The sequence below is a fragment of the Malania oleifera genome, chromosome 12 (assembly GCF_029873635.1).
Source record: "Malania oleifera isolate guangnan ecotype guangnan chromosome 12, ASM2987363v1, whole genome shotgun sequence".
Classification (NCBI taxonomy): Eukaryota; Viridiplantae; Streptophyta; class Magnoliopsida; order Santalales; family Ximeniaceae; genus Malania; species Malania oleifera.
In genome coordinates this window covers 34318208-34345622 of record NC_080428.1, presented here as the reverse complement: position 1 = coordinate 34345622, position 27415 = coordinate 34318208, and the positions used below count along the sequence as shown (strand labels likewise).

General features: G+C 37.6%; 1 protein-coding gene across 1 annotated transcript; it reads right to left on the bottom strand.

Moving 5' to 3' along the window:
- Window positions 1-465: 465 nt before the first annotated feature.
- On the bottom strand, window positions 466-24067 carry LOC131144991 (3-oxoacyl-[acyl-carrier-protein] synthase I, chloroplastic). The gene is made up of 7 exons (XM_058094005.1): window positions 23415-24067; window positions 22068-22499; window positions 21310-21483; window positions 2185-2298; window positions 1938-2039; window positions 924-990; window positions 466-807 (listed from the first exon to the last, which is right to left on the bottom strand). Exons 1-7 carry the CDS (start codon window positions 23859-23861, stop codon window positions 740-742), a joined length of 1404 nt encoding a protein of 467 aa, XP_057949988.1. The 5' UTR covers window positions 23862-24067; the 3' UTR covers window positions 466-739.
- Between the last annotated feature and the right edge of the window lie 3348 nt (window positions 24068-27415).

The window sequence follows — 27415 nt, the reverse complement described above, 5'->3', positions numbered from 1 at the left end:
GCACAAGATAGATAGATTATCTCCCATCTCATATCCCTTTTCATCCTTCTCAAAATTCAAATATGGAACCTCTTAACATTGTATGCATATTTTAGTTCCCTATTAATTCCTCCATTCAGCTTGAAGAAAATTTCTGAGTCAGCTCCTGTCCACATAAGCCAAACACAAGTACAAAAAAGTAATTTCTTATTGTTCTCTCCACTCCACCCTATCCAAATGTCCAGCCAATTAAAAAATTATAATTATTATTATTATTATTAGATTACCATTTTACCAGATAAACTTAAGTCATTAGATTGTGGGTCATATGTGAAGAGATTAAAACACGATCATATATAGGAATACAATAAATTTTTAAATACCACACAATAAATATGGACAATAAGCCTAGAACTTAGGAACCACCCAATTAGTAGTTTTGACTTTATGTTAAATTTCTACTTAAATGCTTAAGTTATTAGATTGTGAGCCAACAATGTATATAAAGCTTTAATAAAAATAATAAAGTGGCACAAAAACATAGTAGAGGCTACCACAAAGGCCAGAGAAGTGGTATTTTCCATTTCAGCACATCCACTCTCTAAATATTAATATAATTAAAAATCGGAGCAAAGTCTAATAGGCCAATTGGCCACTCAAACTTCCAATTAGTCACAAAGGAAAGAATGCAGGCTCTCTAAGCCTGGCATATGCAAAGATTACTCTCCTACAAAAAGATGCCGATGACAACCAGGATGGTTTAGGGCTTGAATGCTGAAAAGGCCACCACAGAGTTGTGTCCCCCAAACCCAAACGAATTTGAAATGCCTGCGGATCATGACAGTTGACACAAGTTACACCACCTCAATTAGGAATTTAGGATGTCTGCCTTAAAACATTTACAGAATAGACATCATGGGAGGTTGGGGTGTCGAGCATCTTACCAACATTCACTTCGTGCTGCTGCTTTTTGTTTGCAACAGTGTCAAACTCAACTGAGGGCTCCGGATTCTGCATTTAGTGAAGGAATACATCAACCATCAAACAGGTTCCCCCAAAAGTTGAACCATTTAATTATAATATCTGGGGTTGAGTTTAGAGGTACAGAAATTTGGGACAGAGCAGCAACATTCCATAATTAATACGAAAATTTAGAAAGCAACAACATCAAGAATGGAGCAAGAACGATCGTGAGAGATCAATGTTACTAAATAAACCTACTACTATAATGTTAATGATTAACAATTACTACAAATATATGTTAATTATTAACAATTACTACAAATACATGTTAATTATGTATGTAACCAAAACTACCCAAATAGGAATTTGAGAGGCAGGCACACTCCAGATATGTGTTTACTCACTTCTTAAAAAACTATAGGATATGAAAAAGAAAAATCATCCATTTTTAAAAAGTATTTGTTTTCAACAACATGCCATATAGTCAGTCAAAACTACCGAAAAAGGAATTTGAGAGGCACGCATACTACCATAATGTTAATGATTAAAAATAAGTACAATATGTGTTAATTATGTATCTAAACAAAACTACACAACTAGGAATTTGAGAGGCATGAAAACTCCAGATATCTGTATCTACTCACTTCTTAAAAAATTATAGGAAATGAAAAAAATAATCCATCCAGTTTTAAAAGTATTTGTCTTCAACATGCAATAGAACAATAACCATAAATCAATGTCATTCATTCTACTGCATAATAAAATATATGAATCCAGCATGTGTGGTCATTATTAGGCGAAACACTTGCTTTTGATACTTTTTTTATAGAAAAATTTAGAGACAGATGACATGCAATAATATTGAAAAAACAGCAACTACCAGGATCAATTCCATAAAGTGGAATTGTATACGGAATAAGAAATAACTAAGGCAAAATGTAGAAAAATTTTCCTTAATGAAATAGAAATAGTAACAAAAATAAAGTAGCACATACAAATTGATTAATTGAAGGATGCAACCACCCAGTGGTTATTGCTTTCACCGTGGCAATGGCTTCCAATCCCCCAGCAGCACCAAGGCAGTGCCCTATCATAGACTGGGAAAAATAATACAAATAATAAGAAAAAAAATATGGAAATTTAAATTAATAATGTCAACAACATCACCGTACTCTGCTCTGGTTTTAAGCATAGGACAAAGTACAGAAAAGCAAATGAGGGAAAGGAGCAAGTATTTTTCACCTTGGTTGCATTGATTTTGATCTCTGAAGTGTTCTTGAACACCTTTTTTATGGCATTTATCTCAGCCAAATCACCAGCAAGAGTGGAAGTTGCATGTGCATTTATGTAATTAACCTGAAAAAATAAAATAAATAAAACTCATGTATCCATCTATTGGCTTATTCACGTCATTAAAAAATTTGAGGCAATTTTATCACTTGAGCAAGTGAAAAAAAAATGTACTTCGAAACAAAATAAAAAACAACGGAAATATATCTGCATTTACAATTTTGCAAGCAAAAGAAAAAACTTCAATGCTGTTTCCTCCCTTCTGCACTTTCAACCACAGGATTCTGTACAGCAAGAACAACAACAAGAAGAAGAAGAAGAAAGAACAATTTATAGGATCCCAGTTGCCGCTGCATTCTACTGGAGAAGACTTCGTGCCTGTCACAGCTGCAGAGGGTGCCAGGGGTGGGTGGGTGGGATGGCAGGAGGTAAGTATCTGTTTCTTAAATTTTGTATGAAAAACCCCAGGGTTATGTTTGAGACCCAAGTATGAATCTATGGGAATAGGAATAAAACCAGTGTCAGGAACAACAGGCATAGGAATGAATAATGCGTGGCACACTGCTATACTGGGACTTCCAAACCAGGATATCCAGACAGGGATTTCCATGGGGGAGGAAGGAATGGTAATCCAGGTGGATAAATGGGTTTTTATGCCTCAAAATCACAATATTGCCATTTCATTACAATAAAAAATTTTTAACATCTTATACATCCATCCTAATGATTCTGATTCCAATGTCATTGATTCAAATGCATGAATGGAAATGAACTATACATAATTCTTAAGAATGTGATTTACTAAATAGGATTCTTAATCCCACTCCTTCCCATTCTAGGTTCCAAAACGGCCCTGATGGATTTCAATTATGAATTTCCAATTTCAAAATAAGACTTAGTTGCTCTGAGTGCATCATCACATCCTCTTCACACTCTTGCTCGTCTTTCATTGGTTATCAAATCTATAAAGCATCAACAAACACTAGATTATTCATTTAAATTTAAAAAGTTTTAGCTAAGTAGAGCAGAGTATTGTCATGGAAGGTTTGCAACAAGACACAATAATGCGGCATCTTAATTCACATCAATAGCAAAATTAGTAAATTGTATGAACTAGAATTAAGTCTTAAAGTTTGGACTGCCTAGATTGCCCAAAAGATCTTCAACAAATATGCAATTTAAAATAACATGAGAAGACCAGGACTACAGCTTCAAGCTTCAACTTTCAGCAGGAGAAGAAAAAAAAACTTCAAAGACATCACTGCTGGGATGAAGCTTCAAGACCAAGTACTTTATGATGTGTCGCAAATATTGAACAATTCAACATTTTCATTTTTCAGTAAAGAGAAACTCTCATTAGCTGGGCATCAAGGGGATGCCACCCTGTGGTACAAAAAGTCATCCACTGTAGAGTGTCACAAACATCAAGAATTACAGTATGATCATTCACAAGTAGCCCACTGTGACAGCTGGAAACAACAGCAATCCACTGTTCTGTGCAAATCTGAAGCGGAGTAACTAAATCTTTCAAAGCTCTCTTATTTCTTTCTTTCCAAGCACGCCAAAATATGCCAAGAGGGACAAGATTCAAAGCTTTTGCTTCTCCTTGGTGGCTCTGATGCCTTTCCAAGCCCAAATCTCCCCTCCCTTAAAATTAGCAGTAACCCACTCATATCCAGTCAATGACACAGCCATGTTCCACAAATTTCTGGTTCAAGGACAGTGGAGAAGAATGTGGTTCACTGATTCTGCGTCAGCCACACAAAGAAAACATCTATTTGTTACTGGTAGAACCTCTACCCTCCTTTTCTGTAGATTGTCCAAGATTAAAACAGAGGCTGTTTCTTCCAAATATGAATCCAAGGGGAGTTGTTGCAATTTATTCCCATCAAAGAGAGCTTCTTGTAGAAAGATCCAACAGTGAAAACACCATCTCTGTCCAAAGACCATTTTGGTTTACTGGAGATTTTTTGGCACCAGAATAATAGAGATTGCTGTAAAAGTCAGAGTGCAAGAAGCTCCAAGTCTGCCACATCCTTTGTGAAAGAAATATTCCAGAAAACCCCCCCGATCAGAGATTTAGAGATGATGGCTGACGAGAGCATCTTTATCACAAGTCAAACTGTACATAGAATGAAAGGGCAGCTCTAAGGTTCCTGTTGTCACGCCAAATATCATGGCAAAAGTAAACGTTGACCCCATTCCCCGCTTGAAATCTCGCATATTGAAAAAAATCATCCCATCCTTTTCCTGATAAATTTCCAAACTCCCACTCCATAGGGTCCTCTACTAGTATGTCTAATCATCCGTTATGCTCGAGCCCATATTTAGAAGCGATGATTTCCCACCAAAAGTGGCATTTCTCCTTCATGAACCTCCACAACCTTTTCCCGAGGAGGGCTTCACTGGAAGTGCGAAGGGACTTCAGCCTTAAACCTCCCAAACATATGGGCTGTTTAACCACTCTCCATCCAACAGGGTGATATTTAAACTTCTCCCCAAAGCTTCCCTAAAGAAATCTTCTTTATATTCCCTTCAATCTTCTACAAATGAAGCCGGTAAGGGTAGGAGGGGCATGAAATAGACTAGGAGATTTGTCAAAGCACTCCTAATAGGGTGACTCTGTCGCCTTCTGATAACAGATTTCTTTTCCAAGCTGCTTGTCTCCTTTCAAGCTTCTCAATAATGGGGTTCCAAACTCCTTTGTCTTTGAATTTGGCTCCAAGAGGGAGACCAAGGTAACTATTGGGAAGGGATCCCATCTTACAACCCAAAGACCAGCAAGGAAGGTCCCCTCTGTGCTCTCTCCAATTGTTATTTGGAATGAGCACTTTTGCCAAGGTTCTCTTCCAAGCCTGAGATAGCCTCAAACCCTAACAAGATGCATCGGAGGTTAAGGATATGACAGGGATCGTGAATGTTAACTCTAACAAGAAACATCAGAGGTTAAGGATATGACGGGGATTGTGAAAGTACTATCTTCCACTAATGTAAATTAACTTTTTCATGATCAATATGCTCCAACTAGTCTTACGTGCAAAGAACCATATGAAGCACTTTGTCCTGTTACTGCACTCCAGTCAAGGCTATCATTACCTGCATACTTTTAATTGTAATTTTAATGAACTTCCAAAAATAAAGAAAAAAAATAAGAATTACAATTAGCGTTTGTTGATTGCAACATAAATTGTTCATTTATCAAGAAAATTATCTTTTTGCAAAGGAAGGGAGTAGCTTATTTGCATCATGAGCCCCCATTAAGGATCATCCCTCAAGCCCCCTTTTTTTTCACCCTAGGTAAACCACTACAGACAGAACAAAAACAACCAAGACCGAAAAAAAAAAAAAACAGAAAAGAACAAAGGGAGGAATATGAATTATGGAAGTCCCAAACCAGCCTTTCCCTACAGCTGCTCTGAGCCCATTGAGTCAAGGTCGGGGTAATCCACACCCTCCCCCAAATGGGCCATATAAAAGTTTGGCAGGACACTTTACACGACTTTCCATACCCAGCGTGGACCTACTGTTTTGTTCCACAAGGATCCTTCCTGTTGGGAACTGGGAGCAGTTGATGCCCCTGTCATGTCAACCCCTTTTAAACTACGACTTTTCAATCAGAAAATGATTTATCTTGTAATCAACTGCACTTAAAGAAGTCGTGGCCGTACACCACAAGTAAATGCAATCAGAGTAACATATTTATTATTCCTTGTTACTAAATCAGCCTACCTTCTGTCAAATTTCAAGTTATCCTTAATGGAGACATACATGGTCAAAGTACGGCAACCACCATTATTTTATAAAAGAGAACATAATAGCCAAAGGCATAAACGTATAGTTTTTGTTCAGTACAATGAGATTCCTTAACAAAATGTTTGTGGGCTTACTAGAATCCCATTGTCTTAAATCCTGAAATTGGGAGAGCTCTTTGTTTACTTGAATATTTATTGTTGATTCTGTTGACATGGTTCAACACCACCTTGAGCAGTGACCAAAGAGTTGGAATACTCCTCGTTAATTTGAATATTTATTGTTGATTCTGCTGAGATGGGTTCAACACTACCTTTGGTCCTTTAGCAGTGATCAGAGAGTTGGAATACTGTTATGAACACATTAAGAGGGCCAACAGAAGAGGCAATGTGAGAGAGATGAACCAGAATACACCATTGATTCTGGCAAACTCGAACTGATGTGATATTTCATTTCCGTAGTCTTCTTCAACATAAGGTGAGGGCAAAACTGTAGCAGATTAATAATTTTTTTGATTCTCAGAGAGAACAGGACTACAGAAGCTTTGACAGTTCTGGGCTGACGTGTCTTGGGACAATACCACCATGGTCCAGAATGCCTGAAACCACCCACCATTGATTCCGAAAATCCATTTTTTCCATTTGAGAGACAAAGTCTTTCCATTGATTTCAATAAGACTACTTTCCGATTCTTATTCCCCCCGAATATTTTTAGTGGGTTCTATTAATTGATTATGGGTTTTCAAAACTATTTTAAAGCAGGTACAGGTAGGAAGATTTTCAACCTGAATAATTTGAAGGACAGTTTGGTGTGCAAATTGGAGTTTGCAGGTAGGTGTACTTCTTTTTTGCTTTTGAATGCAAAGGAAATTCAATGGCTGTTGAACCAAATGAATCAGTTCATGTCTGGACCTTGTGAATTTGACAAGGGTTAAGGAGGATCATTATTTAGGAATGAAGGAGGTTTTGTTATTGTCAAACTGTTCAACCAAGGAGGTCATTTCTTCTGTCTCAAAAAGTGAAGGAAAGAGGAGATCTTTCTCAGTCAGAATTCCAGAAAAAAAAGAAGAAGAAGGCTGGTGAAAGTTTTGGAATGCTTTGTGCGAACTTCCCACTGGTAAAGAAGTGAACCCAAATAGAAATCTAGAATTGTTCTGCTGTGGGTGTGGTTCGAGAAATATCGACACCTAGGAAACAGAGAAGGCAGAGCATTTCCAGTGATTATCTTACGCCAACCTTCTTTGTCAACCTTCCAAGGAATGATTCAGGGTTTCTTGCAAGGGAACAACTGGATGTTGTGGTTGGGATGGTGTGGCGAGATTTCAGAGGAGAAAATCAGGGATTTAGTACAGATTTGAAAGGGAAAATAGTAGACAGGGTAGGATTTGGAAAGAATTTAAAATGCTAAATAGATTTGACCTTCACGTATTGGGCCTATTTCGAATGGGAATTAGTCATGGACTGTAGTTCAAAAGCAAAAAAGGAGTTGAAAGAGCCCACATTGGACAGTTGGAGGATCAAAAACTTGGCCTGTGAAAGGGCATGTTGGGCCTGAGAATACTAATGCAGAATTGGACCTTAAGGTACATAGTCAGTTGGATAATGAGGAAGCTGATGGAGCAGTTGGTTGGGTAATTTATTGGGTGATCGGTCAGGAATTTTAAGAAGGGGTCGATTATGTCAAATATTTTGTGAATGGCCGAATCAATTGGCCTTGAGTTCTGTATATAATATATAGACTTTACAAGAATGCTATACATGGAAAGTAAACAAGGTCTAGCACGATTCTAGCCCTATATAAGTAAACTATAATCTGCCAAGCCCTATACATGTAAACTAAATATATGCTAATTGTACAAAATAATGAATTGAAATATAAGGATTTAAATGTGGGCTTAATAAAGGAAAGAAATCTTTTGCTTTGCTGTTTGCTGTTCCGTTGATAGCCCCCCTCAAATTGATGCGGGTTGATCAACAAGCATTAATTTGCTACTTAGGAAGCAATGTCGATGACGAGTGAGAGCCTTGGTGAAGATATCCGCAATTTGTAATTCAGTGGAAATGTGTCAGAGTGATAACACGAGCTTCAAATGCTTCACGGATAAAGTGACAATTGACTTCAATATGCTTCGTGTGCTCATGATAGACAGGATTGGCCGTGATCTGGATAGCACTTGTATTATCGGCATGTAAAGGTGTAGGATCGGTCTCAAAAAAATCTAGCTCAGCAAGCAAGCCTCGAAGCCAAATAATTTCAGAACAAGCAAGAGACATCGCCCAAGAGATCAATGCATCACCAAAGAACACACACCAACTAGTGATGGAGCTACGTGTATCCGCACAACCAGCCCAATCAGCATCGCTATAAGCAGCAAGGCAAGTAGAATTGCCTGCAGGGAAGAATAAACAACGAGAAGAAGTGCCATGAACATAGTGTATGATCCTATGGACAGCAGCCAAATGAAGATGACGAGGAGTCTGAAGAAATTGGCTGACTTGCTGTACAGCAAAAGAAATGTCTAGTCAAGTAATGGTGAGATAGACAAGACTACCCACCAAGTTCCGGTATAAACTAGGATCAGCAAGTAAATCACCCTCCTCTTTGCGAAGCTTGACATTTAATTCCATGGGAGTATCAACAGAAGTGCCCTTCCGAAGGCCAGCTGTGGCCACCAAGTCACTCGCATACTTATGATGATTGAGTGAAATACCGGAGGGACCACGATTCACCTCAAGACCAAGAAAATATGTGAGAGACCCAAGATCTTTCATATGAAATGACTTTGAGAGATGAGTCTTGAGCTAAGCAAGCAAAGCCAAATCGGAACCAGTAATCACAATATCATCAACATAAACCAAAAGAACATCAATACCCATGTCTGATTTCCGAAGAAACAATGAAGTTTCATACTTGCTCTGCTTGAATGAAAATTATAATAAAGTGGTGCGGAATTTATCAAACCAGACCCTCGGAGCTTGTTTGAGACCATAAAGAGAACGACGAAGCTTACACACATGTGAAGTCAGAGAGGGAAACAAGCCCGAGGGTGGTTTCATATAAATACACTCTTTAAGATCCCCGTGAAGAAAAGCATTCTTGACATCCATCTGATGTAGTGGCCACTCACTAGAAGCAACAATAGCCAGAATAACAGTAGTCATCTTAGCCACAAGAGCAAAGGTCTCTTCATAATTGACACCATATTCCTAATTATTCCCAAATCCAACAAGGCGAGCTTCGTCACGATCCAGACTTCCATCAAATTGGACCTTGACCGAGTAAACCCATTTACAATCCAGAGGAACAATGGTAGGAGGACAAGGCTCAATGTCCCAGGTGTGATTGGCCTCTAGAGCAGCAATTCTTCCTGCATAGCTTGTCGCCAACAATCATGCTTGGCAGCGTGTGCGTAGGAAGTGGGAATATCAAAATTGGACAATGCAGCAGTAAGGGCTAAAACAAAGTTACCAGAACTTGAAGAGGGAAACCCATACTTGTCTGAGGGTACAGACACTCGAGAAGAGCGACGTACCAAAGGCTCTGGAGGTGCTGCAACTGACTGAATCTAGAGCATGGTTGGATCAGATATCGGATGAGCTACCGGAAGAGACTGTGAGCGGGTATAGACAATACCTAGTTTAAAACAAGAACTCACTGGATGAAGATCTGAGAACTGCTCCTCAAAGGAGGGGAGAATCACAGTAGGAGAGGAGGGTACAAGGGACACAGGAAAGAAATGTTGATTTTCAAAAAAAATAACATTCCTAGAAATGTGTGTACGATGTAATGTGGGATCATAGCAAACAAATCCCTTTTGACACACATTGTATCTCAAGAATGCACATCAAACAATTTGAGCAGATAATTTATGTCGCTGATGAGGAGGTAAATGAACAAAACATACACAACCAAAAGTACGGAGGTTATCGTAACTAGGTTGCTTAGCAAATAAACAGAAATAGGGAGACTCCCTGAGTAGGACTTGAGAAGGTAAACGATTAATCAAGTAGCAATATTCAGGGCCTCAACCCAAAACAAGGATGGAACAGAGGATTCCAACTAGACAGTACAGACCACATCTAGGAGATGACAATTTTTCCATTTGGCTACTCCATTTTGTTGAGGAGTGGCAAGGCATGAACGTTGATGAATAATGCATTTAGAAGCCAAAAATGCCTAAAACTTAGTAAACACATATTCACCACCAGAATCTATGCGTAGTGCCTTAATAGAAGTAGAAAATTGATTGTCAACATACGCTAAAAACTTAGTGAAAGTACGAAAAACCTCAGATTTAGAGCGAAGAAAGTAGACCCAAATAAATCTGCTATGATCATCAATGGAAGTCACATAGTATTTAAATTCTTCATGTGAACTAACCGGGGAAGGTCTCCAAACATCACTATGGATAAGCTCAAAACACTGAGAAGCTCTACTAGCATGCAAAGGGAAGGGCAGAGGTTTGCTTTTACCAAGTTTGCAAAAGGCACACTCAAGAGATAAATAAGAACGTTCTTTATTACCAAGTAAACCAGAGTTCAATACATGAGATAAAATCTAAGTATTGGGATGGCCTAAACAACGATGTCACACCATACTAAGATCTGAAACATTATTACAAGCAAAAGACTTAATAGAAGAAACTGGAGAACGTGTTGGAACAGGCAAAAGTAGTGGAAACAAGTGCCCCACTTTAGGTCCCTTCGCGATCGGCTCCCCCATTACCTCGTCCTACACAACACAACCATTACCGAAAAAATTAACAGCACAATTGTTATCAACTAATTGACCAACTAAAATAAGATTCGTGGAAAGCTGAGGAGCAAGGAAATGATCTGGATAATGTTGTGATTGAATCGAATAAGGAAAATATAAGGGTTCTAAATGCTCCAAAAAAAAGTATATCACCCTACTAATATGTTGGAAATTACTGATAGTAACTTGTGCCAAAGGAAGGAATTCCAATGATGGGGGTAAATTGACCTACTCGTTGATGAGTTGGAGGGACAACCGTGATCGGCAAGAGCTTCTTGAGGGGATGGGTGTTGAAGTAGTGAATCCTTTACGGAAGGAATTGAAGGAGCTAGTTTCTCGTAGGACCTGTGATAGAAAGAAAAAAATAAGGTCCAAAAGGAGTTGAATGGGCTAGCAAATTCTACCAATTATGGGGGAGATAAGGGTTTTGATAAGAGGGGGGATAAACTAGTTAAGTTATCAAGATAATTATTTGGAATGTGAGAGCACTAGGGGGTGTGAGCAAGAGAGGGCTCATTAAGGAAGTTTTGAGTAGAAGTGCTCCTAATATTGCTTTTATTCTGGAAACCAAACTTGAAAAGGTAGTTTTGGTATAAGTGCTCCTAATATTGTTTTTATTCAAGAAACTAGACTTGAAAAGGAGGATGGGAGATGGTCAGAAGTATTTGGGAGGGGAGGTTGAAGGAATGGGAGTTTCTTCCTTTCCAAGGCCGTGCATGTGGTTGGGCAATGATTTTGATTATTTGTGACACTCGACCCATTTGTAAGATTGATAGTTTAGTGGGTTCCTTTTCCTTACTGATCTTGTTCAATATTACAAGTAGGGATCAGTGGCAATTTTCATCTATGTATCATCCTTTTAGGCCAGCACTTAATATCTTTTTTTGGGAGGAGCTTTATGCCACTTTTGAGCTTTGTTTGCCTACGTGGTTAGGGGGATTTTAATGTGCTTAGGTTCCCAAGGGAGAAGAAAAAGGGAGGACGGTCACTTCGAGTACAAGTAAATTTTCAAGGTTTATTAGAGGGTGTCAGTTAAGGGACTTTCAAAAGGATAACACTTTATTTTATGAGTCAGTGGGTGGGGAGAGGGTTGTTGCTAGTCATTTGGATAGGTTCTTATTTTGTGATGCGTGCGAAGATGAATTTCCGAATATTTCTCAATCGGCTTTGCCTAGCTCCGTGTCTAATCATTTTCCAAACTTATCATAGTCTAGAAAGGTCAAGTGGGTTGTGTGCCTTTTAGGTTTGAAATATATGGTTGGATCGTAAGTCTCTTTTTGGTGAGGAATTCCCAAAATAAGGAGGTTCCTAGGGGCTGGGAGGGTTTTTAGGTTTATGAGAAAGCTTAAAAGGCTTAAGCTTGTGTTGAAAAGGCGGAAAAAAGATGAGAAGTGGCCATCTTTAGGACAAGATAACATTCCAATTAAAGTTGGAAATATCTAATGGAAGTATATGGTTAGCTAATCTATTCAACACTATTATAAAAACCAAGAAATGCCAAACGAAATGTGGGGAAAAGCACGTTAATGCCTATATACAAAAACAAAGTATATTCAAAATTATAATAACTATCGTGGAATTAAACTTATGATTCATACAATGAAACTGTGGGAAAGGGTGATTGAACAAAGAATTAGGTTAGAAAGGTCTCAAAGAATCAATTTGGCTTTATGCCTAAGAGATTGACAACAAAATCTATCTCTTTTAAGAAGATTATTGGAGAAGTTAGGGGAAAAGAAGAGGAGCTTGCATATAGTTTTTATTGACCTAGAGAAAGCTTATGATAGAGTACTTAAAGAAGTTTTATGGCGTGTTTCGAAAAAGAAAGGAGCATGTAGTATATATACTGATGTCATTAAGGATATGTATGATAGAGTAACAACTAGCGTAAGGACTGCAAGAGAAGAATCTAGAGAATTTCCAATCACAATAGGTGTACATCAAGGTTCTACTTGGAACCCTTATCTTTTCACTTTACTGATCGATGAATTTACTAGGGGTATCCAAAATGAGATCCCATGTTGCAAATGATATTGTGCTGATTCATTAAAAGAAAAGTGGAGTAGAATCCAAGTTAAACTATAAAGAGCAGCTTTAGAGTCTAGAGGTTTTTAAATAAGTAGAAATACGACAAATTATATGAAATGTGATTTCAGCCATGTAAGGAGGAATCAAGAAATTAATAACACTAGTAAATTTTGATAACTTGGATCTATTATGCAAGCAAAAGGAGAAATTGAAGAGGATGTAATATATAGAGTTAACGCAAGTTGGATAGGATTGAGAAGTGCTTTGGGCGTATGTGCGATCATAGAATACCCTTAAAAGGAAAATTCTATAAGATGGCAATAAGACCAGCCATAGTTTATAGTCAAAATGTTGGACAACTAAGAAACAACATATTCAAAAAGTAGAAGTTGTTGAAAATGCAAATACTAAGGTGGATGAGTGGTACAACATTAAAGGATAAATTCAGGAAAAAAATACATTTGTAATCATCCAAGCATAACACACCTAAAAGATAACATAAGGGAGGGGCAGCTTAGTTGGTTTGGGCACTTGAAAAGCAAGTCAAATAGTGACCAATGAGGAGGAGTGAATTAGTTAATATTGCTAGTATTAGAAGGGTATAAAATAGCATTTAATGAGATCTTGAGGAAGGATTTAATAGCTCTTAAGATGTCCTAAAAAAGTGCCCTTGATTGTGTGAATTGGCAAAAAAAGATTCATGAAGCCCTACCCGACCTAGTGGGACTCGAGGCTTCTTGCTGTTCTTCTTGTTGTTGTCGAAATAAGAAAAATATTATTTGGGAAGAATTGGATTTGTTGGACAAAAAAGAGGAGGAAGGATGATTTTAGTGGATGAGGAGGTCAAGAGGGTGGGTTTAATAAATGAGTTAGAAGAGGTTACTTTTAAGGAAGCAAGGAGTTGGAGGCAAAAGTTTAAACGCAAGTGGTTTGGAAGGATGATTGTATTCTAAATGGCTAATGTAAAAAAAAAGAGTGCTATTAGGGAGTTAGAGGTGCAGGAGGGAGAGATTAATTTTATTCCCCATTTTTGTTTGTCTAGGTTGTTGATTATATGAGTAGAAAAATTGGTACGTCGGTTAATACAAGGTTTGTGGGAGGTACTGGGGTGGGCAATGAGAGGATCATAGTGTCTTATCTTCAGTTTTCCAGGCATTATTTTCTTCTTAGTTGATAATAGAGTCTATTTTGAATGTGCACATAATTTTACAACTTGTTGAGTGTGTCTGTGGATTAAAAGTGAATTTAGGTATTTCCAGGAGATTCAAAGAGATTGAAGGAATGTGCTGGCTTGTTGATTTTCTTCTCTTTCTATAGGTTTAGTTGTGTTTCTGGTTTGTTCCAAATCTTCTTTGAGAGATGTCTCATTCTCCCTCTTGTAAATTCTACTCTTTTTTATAATATTTTCTTTTGCTATTGAAAAAAATAAGTTGAATTTAGGTAAAATAGGAATTGCATGTATTAATTTGGGAGGGTCTAGATTTTTTAAGTAGGCTTCTTTAGTGGGGTGTACCACCCTAGAATGGTCTTTGACATACTTAGGGGTTCCTTTGGGTAGTAAACCTAGGTCTTGGGTTTTTGGGTGCCTATGGTAGAGAAAGTGCCTAAGTGTGGGTGGAAGGGTTCTCTTTTTCTTTTAGGTGATGGAATTCCTGTTATACAGCATTATCTTTCTAGTATAGTGATGCAGGAGCAGCATCAAGGTTTTGTAGCCATGGAGAAATTAGAAGAGAGAAAGGAAGGGAAGGGAGGAGAAAGGAGATAGCAGGGGAAAACTCACGTTCACTTCAATTCAAATTTATCAACAATTGCCTACATCATGGATTTCACAAGCTATTTATAAGAAAGCCTCTAAACACATGAAATTACACACATACCCCTAAAACTACATTGCATTACAAACATACCCCTAGAATACACAATTACTGCAAACAAACCCCCAACATAAACAATCCTAATACAAGCAAACTACACACACATACTTAAACAACTAACTAACTAAGCACATTTGGGTTTCGGACCCAATAAACCATTCACCCTATTCTTTGGCATAGGCCTCCAAATTGGGTCAAAATGATATATCCAAATACCCGCGCTTCTCATCCTACATCAATTCCTTCCTTCTGAAAATAACTCGATGGAGAAAGCACCAAGGAGTCCATCACCATGAATATAGTCAACTCGTTTTATAGAAAGGAACCAGCAGTACGCTTCAACTTGTTGAGTGGAAGAATTCGTGGTGGCATCAACTTATACTTCTTGTTGTCAATGGAGACGGAATAAGAATTCTCATATCCATCATATTTCACCTTCCTATCAAATGACCATGGTCGGCCCAAAAGGATATGACAAATTTTGAGAGGAAGGATATCACACTGCACTGTCTCCATAGTGGAACCAATCTTGAACGTAAGTAAGCAGTGATCATAGACCTTCAAGTTGGTATTATTCACCCAAGCAATTTTGTATGGTTTAGGATGAGGCTCAACTTCCAAATTTAACTTCTCTGCGGCTTCTTCAGAAGCTACATTTATGCAACTACCAAGATCAATAACCAAAGTACAAAGCTGTTTTTGGCATATCACTTGAGCTAGAAAGATGTTGGTCCGCCTCCAATCCTTTGTCTCCTTAACCTTGTGGGACGAGCACATATGTCGAAGCACTAAACAGGTTCTTGAAATTGTCATCATCATCTAAGCCACCTGGAATTTATATTTCAGTTTCAACTACTTGAGCATCATCATCTTCTTCTTTTTTCTTTTTCCCCAAGAGCCATGAATTGGCTAGGACATTGTGCAGCCCGATGTCCCAAACCTTCACATTTAAAGCATTTAAGTAATGGTTGGCTCATCAAAGTTGTTCCAGAAGGCTAAGAAGTCTTCTAAGAGGTATTAGTCTGAACACCTTCAACGAATTGCTCAACTGTCTTCTCTCGTATAACTCCACTAGTATTCTTCTCAAATCGAATGGCTGATGTAGCTGTGCCACATCCCCATTTTAATGAGACGACATGCAGCAAGTTTAAAGACAATAACTGGCTTCAACCCTTTTCTGTACAAAGCTATCATAACATCCTTTTTCCATTCTTTATCGGCACAAATAGCCAAATGATAGAATCTACTAGTGTACTCTATCATTGTCTTTTCTTTTTGTTTCAGATCAAAGAGCTGGAGATGAACACGTTACTGATAATTGGGAGGCACAAATTGCTCCTGGCATGGCTCGCTTCTTCTCATCCCACATTGTAATCTCACCAAATCTCCTTCTTCTAAAGATCTCCCACTGTCTAATCTACCAAATTCAAGCAGTTCCCTTCAATTTCGATTCAGCAAAGTAGAACTTGCTAGCATCATTCATGTCATATCACCGGAAATAATACTCCATAGAATACACCCAATCATCAAATTCATCAAGCAAACCATCCCCATTAAAATCTGAGATTCCTAGTTAATTCCCTTACTGAAATGATTATTTCGGCCTTCACACAACTCAAAAGCTCAGTACAGCAGCTATTCCACCATCTTGTTTGGTAGGAAATTCCATGGATCTTTTACCTAAGGCTGCAACTTCAGTTAGCCTATTCAAAGCACCAGTAATAGTCTCCAAAGCATTTTTGCATGTTTTGTACCCTACCAGATAACAACTCCACCTTTGCAAACAATTCAACATTGGTCACCATCATGCAATTATATGAAGCAAATCACAAACTTCACTTCCAATTATTTAAGAACAATTTTCAAGTCACCTTTAATCTTGAGTATCATGCAGAAAGAAACAAATTCACTAAAAGAACTCACAAATACAGCAATAAAACCTGATTTTTTTATGCTGGCAACAACAATTTCTAGAGTTTTGCGCCAAATTATCGTGCTTGCTTGCAATATATTGTGTACACAACAAAATATCTTCTTGCAGGTCAAAATATCGTGGATAAAAACCAAAATCTCATGAATGAAGCAATTTTTCGCGAGACTAGAAATTGCAGGAAACTGTGGAAGTTTCCCAGTTGCAGGTCGCCAGTGCGTGGGGTGTGTGTGCCACCAACGAGGCACCTCTGGTAATGAAACTTTGGTAGAGGGGAGATCAAGGGATGGGGAATACAGTGGTGGTGTCTGCATGTCAAATAACTCCGGAAAGGGTGGATTTTGAAGGGATCGGTGGCTACAGAAGTTTGACCAGCGCATGGGGCCACACGACCGGTCGGACGGTCATACAATTTTGAGGGGAGAGGTTTCGGGGGTTTCTGTTTTCAATTGAATGGGTGGTGTTGCAGGATGGTGGCTGCAGAGTGGTGTTTGAACAAAGGGGGACATGGCTGGAATTTCAGAAAAAATTCAGAAACTACAGAACTGCATTTTCGTTTTTTTTTTTTTCAGAAAAAGAGAAGAATGAGAGAGAGAAAGATGGAAGGGAAACAAAGAGAAGAAGACAAGAAGAAAGAATGAAGAAGAAAATAAAAAATGGAAGATTGGAGGAATTGCTGGACAGAGACTGCTGCAAGTAGAGGCAGAATTCAGAAATCAGAGAGTTAGAGAGAATTATAGGAGAGAATTAAAAAAAAAGAGTAGGAGAAGGGAAACAGAGAAGAAGAAGAGGGTAGAATGCTGCTGGACAGCAGGGGATTACGAACAGAACAGGAGATCAGAATGGAGAAAAGAAAGAAGAAGAAAAGAAGGAAGAAGAAGAGAAAGGAGAAAAGTGAGGGAGAATGGGTGGATTGAAATGGAAGAATGGAGATCGTGGTTAGGCACTGATACCAAATGATGCAGGGGCAGCATCCAGGTTCTGCAGCCATGGAGAAATTAGAAGAGAGGAAGGAGGGGAAGGGAGAAGAGAGAAGATACCGAGAGAAAATTCACGTCCACTTCAATTCAAATTCATCAATGACTGCCCACATCATGGCTTACACACACTAATTATAAGAAAGCCTCTAAACACATGAAATTACATACATACTCCCAAAACTATATTGCATTACAAACATACCTCTAGAATATACAATAACTACAAACAAGCCCCCAACATAAAATATCCTAATACAAGAAAACTACACAAACATACTTAAACAACTAACTAACTAAGCACATTTGGGTTTCGGACCCAATAAACAATTCGCCCTAATTGGGTTGAAATTATCCAACCAAATACCCGCTGCACGTCCTACATCATAGGTCACTTTGTTTTTATTTTTATTTCTATTTTTAAAGTAAGTGTTTAGATGGCTAGGAGTCTTAAGAGAATCATGAGAGACTTTCTTTGGTCTAGTGTTCGGGAGAAGAAAGATCATTTGGTAAGATGGTAGGTGGTGTGTAGGTCTGAAAAAGAAGGGGGTTTGGGCCTTGGGAAGTTAGTATCTAAAAACACTGTCTTGAAAAGTTAAGGGTTATGGAGGTTTCCTTTAGAGGAAAACTCACTTTGGTATGAAGTACTTAGAAGTAAATTTGGCATACAAGAAAATGGGTGGGATACAAATGTAGGGTTTAGATCTTCTTTTGAGTCCTTGGAGATTTATATCTCAGCTATATCCACATTTTATTCCTAATACCAAATTTGAGGTGGGTAACAGGATGCACATTCGTTTCTGGGTACACCCTAGGGTAGAGAATTCGGCTCATTTTTTGTCATTTCCTCATCTGTATCGTCTTTCTTCATTACATAATGGGGCTGTTTCTTCTTTTTACCTTTCTAATGGGACAATTTTTTTCATGGGATTTTCATTTCCATAGATCTTTGAATGCTAGAGAGGTGGAGCAGCTTGCGTCTTTGTTGAGTTTGTTGGAGGATTGCTGTCCTTCCAATAGGGGAGGATGTGAGGAAGTGGTGTTGGTATCTTCTGGAGAATTTTCTTGCAATTCTTTCTTTTGAGTTTTTGACCAGGAGAACATGTCCTTTTCTTTCCTTCAAATAATTTGGAAGGCCAAAGTTTCCTCTAAAAGTAAGGCTTTGATTCGGTTGGTTGCTCATAATAGAATACTAACAATTTGTCCCTAACTACGAAACCTTCTAAGGCATTGTCTTCAGATGTGTGATCTTTGCTTTGATAGTTCTGAATCAGCCTATCATTTGTTTTTGCATTGTTCTTTCTCTTGGAGGATTTGGAACAAGCTGTTTGGTCTTATTGGAGAAAATTGTGTTTGTCTAGAGCCCGTGGAGGATAGGATATTCTAGCCATTTATTTTTTGGGTATCAGAAGGGGTAAGGACAAGCCTGCTCAATACAGATGTGGTTTGTTTTTTGTGTTGTGGAGCATTTGGTTGGAAAGTAAAATTTGCATTTTTAAGGGGAAGAAGACTTCTTCAGTTTGGTTTGGAATAAGATTGTTTTTGGCTCTTTTAGGCGCTGTTGCAGCTGGCTGTTTCAAGGGAATGTGTTTTGAAGATGTTCAGTGTGATTGGTTGCTGCTTTTTATTTATTGATTTGTTTTTCAAGTTTAGTTTTCTCTTCTTTTTTTTTTTTTTTGAAGGATTCGTCATTTTCTTGTTCTGTGCATTCTTATTCTATTAAGATACTCCTCCTTTTTCTCAAAAAAAAAAAATCCTGAGATTAAAATGGAAGATTTATTTATTTTTCAGAGAATAAAACAAGTCCTTAAAAAGAAAACAAACATGGAAGGCAAAAATTACTCAAAGCTACCTTCCAACCGCTTTGAATGTTGGACAGCTGAAGACCCCAAAAAAACCCCAAAAATACCCCAAAAGAATGATCCCAAAAAGAAGAAAGAAAATTAACTTTCTCCCACAGCAATCTTGGAGAAAGCCTTTTAATCTTTAAAAACTCTAGCATTCCTTTCCAGCCAAAGCCACCACAAGATTGTAAAAACAGCAGTCCCAAAATATCCTTTCCCTCTCCTTCTTCCCAAAACCCCAAAACTTCACCTTCAAAAAATCCTAAATTGTTGCTAGAGCCATCCAAACCTCACCAAAGTACAAAAAACAAATTGTTCTACAAGCATCTTACTACATTACAATTAATGAAAAAATGACAAATAGTCTCACTGTTAATAATTGAAGTCCAAATGAAGTCCTGGATTTTAAAAGGAATCTTTGTTTTCCAAACAGCTTTGTGTAAGAGGAAAGGGCTAGGATTTGTGGATTTTATAAGACTGGAAAAGAAAGGCTTTGGAGAGAAGGACCCTGAGGCATCCCAAATCCAAAGCCTCGTATTCCCCTATGAATTTGGCCCGAAAGAATCAAGCATACCCAGTAAAAGAGTAAACTCACCAACCTCTCTTTCATTGGGACTTCTAAAGAAATGAAAATCTCAAGAAAGAAAGCCACCCTCAAAAGAATAAAATGCTGAAATTGCTGCATCATGAACAGTGGAAAGTCTAAAAAGACGCAGCAACAACAGTTCCAACAAAGGCACACCCACCAAATGTCCTCCTAGAATTGAATTTTATCCCCAATACCTGCTTTAAAATGAGTGAGAGGAAAAAAAAAAACTAGCAAACAGTGAAACAAACTTCCAAGGACTCGAATGAGTACCACTCCCTTTGGAATCCCATCCATTCCTATGTATTTGGTATTTACATCTTATTACCTTGTGCCATAGGGAATTAGATTTTAAAGGAAACCACCATAACCATTTCCCTATTAGCGATATGTTCTTAGAAACCACATTACCAAGCCCCAAACCTCCCTCTAACTTAGGCCTCTTAACAACATTCCAATCAACTAAATGGTCCCTTTTATCGTCACCCCTACCTAACCACAAAAAAAAAAAATCTCTCATAATCTTCTCCAACTTCCAGCAAACCCTAAAGGGAATTTTGAAAAGGGATGAAAAAAATAAACAGGAATATTCGCTAGAGAGCCACTAATGAGAGTTATTATAGCCCCTAGAAAAAGACAAGCCATCTTCCACCCTCTAATATTTTCCCCACTCTCTCAATCACCGGGTCCCAAAATAATATCCGATAAATGGTTATCCCCTAAAGGAAGCACATAAATGGAAAATTATTCTGAACAAAAAGATTCATACCTAAGATCCAAACCATTGAGTTTTGAAAAACAACATCAGCGATTCAGTCGACAGACTTAAATCGTAATTACAGGATTTTTTACTGCAAGGAACTTAATATCTCAACAGAAAAGAATTTCTTATATTACTAAAACAAGTGCAAAAGAACTATTACTTTTACAATTCTTTTTTCCCTATTTCATATCTTATCGAATTTGTAGATTCAAATAACACTTAATTGCTCCAATCTTTAGGAATAGGAATTAGTAACACAAATGAATCAATATATTGGAATTCTCACAGTAATGAGAGAAAAATGATAACAAGCTGTGGGATTTTTTTAGTGAAAAACTTACAAAAATAAGGACTACAAGAGGGAATATTGCCATATACCATTTCATCTCTAAGGGTATGCAATCAGATGCATGTTTAATTTATCTTTTTACAGTTAGAATATGCAACAAAGAGGTTAAATAAAAACAAATTGTGCAACAAAGAAGTGAAGCAATTAACAGATTGCATCAATGGAATTATCTATCTGCTATGTGTGATACCATCTCCAGGTTGGAAGGAGAAAGACTGTACCTCCTCTGGTGACACACCAGCATCTTCAAGGCTACTCTCAATGCATGATGAAACGCCTAGTCCATCAGCTCTTGGATCAGTCATATGATAAGCATCGCAGTTGACTGCACCACCTAAGTACTCAGCAATAATTGGTGCACCTCGCTTCATTGCATGTTCCAAGCTCTCCATTATCTATCCAGAGAATCATAAATCTTTCAGATGAATTTTTAGGATTAATTTCATAATGTGGTCACTGTGCAATAATTGAAGATAATGCATTCAATGGAAGAGCTTGCATGAGAGAGAGAGAGAGAGAGAAGGGGGGAGGCAAACTGAACTCATGTACATAAGTTATCCGAGGATATAATCCAGGAGGAGCTTCAAGATGGTAAGACATAGGCCTCGTCTTCAATCAATGAAAAAACAAGAAACAATCTAAATATTGACTGGAAAACATTTTTGTGACTTCCTATGTAGGTGCTAAAGGATATCTTGGGTGTTCCATCAAAAGACACATGATTATTTGTACCGCCTTATATGCACAACATACAGATACCCAAGAAATTCATTAAGCATTGTTTCCCTCACAATCAATTGTTCAAATTTCAGGATTCCTCATATGTGAATCTGTCATACCAGTAAGTTTTTCCTGATCTTGCACAGCAAGCATTCTCATGCGCAGAATCAATATATATAAAGAAATGAATCTTCTGACTAAAGAAAACCAGCAAAACTAAAATTATAAATCCCAATCCAGGGCATAGACATAAACTTACCAATACTCCAGCGCCTTCACCCATGACAAAGCCGTCTCGATCTTTGTCCCATGGCCTAGAAGCAGTTTGTGGATCATCATTTCTTTGAGATAAAGCTCTACAAGCAACAAAACCTCCTAGCCCAATGGGTATAATGGCAGCTTCTGTTCCCCCAGCAATCATCAAATCAGCCTCGCCTCGACGGATGTGATTGGCAGCAGTATAGAAACAAAAATTCGATGTTGCGCAAGCAGTTGATATTGAATAGTTTGGGCCCATAAACCCGATATCAATTGCAAGCAAGGCAGACCCCATGTTCGTTATTGCATATGGAATAAAAAATGGGGTTATTTTCCTGTAACCTCTTTCTATCAGAGCCTTAACACCATCAGAAAAAACTGTAAGACCACCCATACCGGTTCCAACTAGAACTCCAGCTCGCTCCTTATCAAGCTGCAAATAATGTGAAATCAATCAAGTCAGTGAGTCCCATAGAGCTTTTAAAAGAATCAAGCGCAAGAAATTGCATTTATTATTTTACTAAAAATAGAGATATTGTATAGTATTTGCAAGAAAGGTCGAACAAGAAATAGAATAATACCTTCCACAGTCCACAAACAGATTTCGTTATGAATCAAACACTCCCCGCAAAAATGACAAGACCATCAACCAATTCTCTTTTTTCTTTCTCTTTGGCAACTCATAACACCAACCATCAATTGTAAGTTTTAAGAAGTAGATAAACATTTATTATGTAATGCAGATACACATTTTTTGTCTATTATTTGCTTCATGCTCTGCAGCTGGTCATGGGAAGTAAAATCTTCTCAATTAAAATAGTGAAAGGCCACAGATTTGATACTCATAGAAGGCTGCAATGCAAATTAAGGCCGAATTTGGTTGCCATGAGTCCATTGTGGAATTATGCAACCCAGATGCTACAAGTAATGATAAGAGAACAACCTCTCTGCAGGGAATATCAAAAATTAAAAAAGTAAAAAGGAATGACTTTAGTCATTCTCACTTTAAGAAATGAATTCATTAGACGAGCTTGCCCCTTTGAGAGTCGCTATAACGCATTCATGGCAGCAGCAATCTTGCCCTTGGATTCGCAATTTTGACAAACGAATAATCTTGGAGCTACTAAGTCACCCCACCCCACCCCCAATCCCCAACTTACATGCAAGAGCACAAAAAACGCAACATGCACAAGCAGATAACAAATCAGAATAACAAATTACCGCCAAAAAAATTAAAAAATAGAATCCAAAAAAACAACAACAACAATACAACAAAAAGAAATTCAAAAAAAAAAAAGAGAAATGAAATAAATGAAAACTAATTCAAAATCGTAGATAAAGGACAGACCTTGGAAAGCTTGTCGCCACCGAGATCAGCATCTTCGAGGGCCTTCTTGCCGGCGACAATGCAGTAGCGGAGGCAATCATCGAGGCGGCGATCGTTCTTTCCGTCGATGTAGCCATCGGATGTGAAGCCGCGGATTTGGCCACCGAAACGGGTGGGGAATTTAGAGGCGTCGAAGCGATCGATGAGGCTGACGCCGCTCTCCCCGGCGAGGAGCTTGTCGTAGTAGGCGTCGACGTCGTTGCCGAAGACGGAGACAAGGCCCATTCCGGTGATGACGACACGCTTTTTGGGGTCTTTCTCTCGCTTAGGGGCGGAGGTGGAGGAGGAGGCGGAAATGAAGGAGATCCTGGAGGGAGGTGTGTGCGGGGTGGAGGCGTGGTGGTGGAAATGCTTGCGGAATGGGTCGAGAGGGGAAGCTCGGAGGGTCGGTGAGTGAAGGGATTGCATGGTTGCAGCGGTGGGAGTCCTGCGAGAGGGAGAGAGAGCAGGGGACGAGGTTGGGCGGAACAAACGATGTTGCTACGTTGAAAGAAGCTGCAGAACTGAAGCAAGCAGCCGTTCAGCTTGAATGGATTCCACATATATGTTATACGCCACCATTAAAAAGAGATGTATCCCACTGTTTCAATAGTTTTTTCTTTTCATGTTTTCCATTTTTGTTTTTGCGTCTTATTTTTATTTTATCCTTTCGGAATGCCCAAAAGATTATTTTATTCTTCAATAATTAAATTTTGATCAATCATTTTAACTATGTGTTTTCTAGCTGCTCATATTGTTCCAAATATTTGAACACCATACCATCTACTATATTCTTATAATTTTTTAATATAAGATGGTCTTACACATAGCACATGCATTTTTCATATGCATAAATTTAAAAAGGTGAGTTAAGGGACAGTTTGGTATCATTATCAAAATTTATGAAAATAAAAATCAAAAACCAACAATCAATTTGGTAAATATTTCGAAACAAGTGTAAATTAAAATAGGACAAAAGACACTCACTTTTCTTGAGATTTGATTAAAAGATAGGCACCTCCTCGAGATTTTTTGCTTACCGACAAGGTTTAATATTGTTGACTTTTTTTTGTCCGATCTCTATTTTGATGTTGACAAAACATAAGTATTTTATATGTGCATTTAGTGCATGAATAGGTACATCTCAACATGGACATAAGATACTGTAAAATGGAAGCCATGAGGTGCATAAAGTTCGTATCAACCTAGCGTATTCCATAAAGACAAAAGAGCAAAGAAGATACAGAAGACATATTTTTCAAATTGTATTGCATTTAATTTTCATTTTTAGTCTATAATAATGCATGACGTGTATGATATGATGGTAAAACTCATAAAGATCATAGACTGACCATAGGATTCAAAACTTTTTCGCTTAAAATGTTATAACTCATACACAAAGGGTTGATAAGTTTTTGGAATAAAAAACAAGGCCAAAAAATAAATATACAAAAACTTCAGTCGACCGACCATTCCATTTTCTACTGAAACATAATTTTGAATTAACCTTGGTCGACCAACCCTGTCCAGTTCAAATCTGCTTAATCGACCGACCTTTGGTCAAAATTCACAGTTTGACTTGCCTCGGCCGACCGATCTAAATGAACTAAAATGTGCCTCAGTCGACCGAATCACGAAGGATTGGAAATCGCCTTTGGTCAGCCGACTAGCGAAGTTGCTCGATCAAGCGAACCCCTGAGAAATTTGATTTTCTAAGCTTGGTCAGCCGACCGCCCATTCGCTCAATCGACCGAACTCCAAAAAATATTCAAAACTTGACCTAGCTCAATCAACCAACGCATTGGTCAATCGATCGAAACTCTCAGGTTGGACCATTTTTAAACGCTTAAACGTAATTAATTTTTTATTAAACAAATCCCAAAATGACCTTTGTTTCCCCAAACGGTTAGATTTTTGAAAAATCTATATATATATATATATATATATATATATATATCCCTTTCTTTAACACAATTAGTAAGGTGATTAGCTAGAACATTCTCCCAAAATATTTTCTTCTGCTTTAATTATTTTTCATTCTCTCTTCATCATTCACTTGAAAAATCTTTTGTAAAGAGCATTTGATTTGCACATTTGTTCTTCATATCATAGTACTTACTCTCTCTCAATCCTTATTTCTTTGAATATCATTTTGAGAGTAAGATTGTAAATTTTCTCCATATATTTTCTTGATAAATATTTATTGGACAAAACAATTCTACCTAGTGAATCTTTTCACATTCATTGTAAGATTCAAAAGCTCACTAGTTTTTAGTGCTAAAATCCTTTTGAACTTCAGACCCTTGTTTCCCTTGAATTAATTTTTTTAATATCATCTTTGGGAAAATTTCTAAGGGTTTGAGATCTTTGAAAAACTTATATTTCCATATTCTATTTTTCATCAAATATCTTATATATATTTATTTGGGCATAAATTATTTGGAAAGCAAAAACCCTAATTTCTCCTACACTTTTATTGAAAAAAAATTTTGGATAAAATTTATTTGAGTTTAAATCTTTGGGCACTCATTATATATACTTTATTCAAAGATTATATTGAAAAAAATACACATACTCACTTTAGCTTGTATTTCATATCATATGTGAGTGCATTGTGCGTTATTGTTGTATGTATCTGCTTAGTGTAAGAAGCATCTCTTTGTACACAAATATTTGTTTATTATTGTATTCTCGACGCGTGGTCGGAAGAGGATTGCACTGGCCTGTAACGTGCACCAGATAGACTTAAACCCGATTAAAAAAGTCCTGCAGTGGCTCAAACTCGGTTAGGAAAGCCAAGATTTATACCATGTTAGAATTGGTGTATTCCCAATAGGGGGTGAATTGGGTATTTAAAAATTTATGCCCATGTTTAACTAATCCAACAACAGTATACCACAACTTAGGGTCTGTCGAAATATTTCTCAATCATTCAAAATATTTAAATCATGCACGTATTCATAATTAATTAAATCTAAGCATACATGTTCAGGAAATTAAAGTGCAAAAATTTAAGAGCAGACACAATAAATATTATCGAGGTTCGGCCAATACTACCTACATCCCCGCCTTGAGCTCACAAACAAGAGGGTTTTCATTACGGCTCACTTAATGTGTGGAGCGACACTGTTTACAACACCTTACCAAGATGGTGCACCTAACTTTCATAACCGAGTCAAAGCCAATCCGGGACTTTTCATAAGGCAAGTCTCCCCCTTCAAGCCCACACCTAGAATATAACGGACAATTGAAATTTTGTGTACAAATAAAGTTGCTTCTAATACAAGAAGATTATGTACCAATACGCACAACCAATAATCAACGCACGTCAAATGATAAAACTATAAGTTCAATGCAGATATGTGCAATGTCACTCAATCTAATGTCAATGAGCAGTCTAATGCAAGAGTGTATTATCAAACTGTCTTTGAAACAATATATAGATATGTATCAATCACAAGTAGAGTTTCAAAGAGTTCTAATATAATGATCAAACATCTCAAAAATGATTTTTGAAAAAATATTATGCACAAAAGATATTTGAGTATAAGCTTGTAAAAAATATTTTGTTTCACAAATCACAATACAAGCTTAGGAGTCTTGCAATACAAATGTTAAGACTAACGAGCTACCAAGTTTTCCCCACACAATGGATTTATTGATTAAATCGGGGGGAAAAAACTTTGGGCTAAACTCTCAATCGAAAAGCAATCACACAATGACAATAGTGAGAGTTTTAGCAATGGTGAGTTATGTAGGATGATGTAGAATACTCTCACTCAAGATTATTTTTCAAAAGAATGATCAATGGAAGAGTATATGGGTTGTGTATGAAGAAAGGGCTCTCAAAAATTCAAAGAAAAATTTTATTAATCAAACTCCCTAATCTTGGCTTAATCTTTGCAAATGAACTCATATACATAGACACATTAAAAAAATAACCGTTGGGGGACATGGATGGAATTTTAGAAAAGATTAAGTAT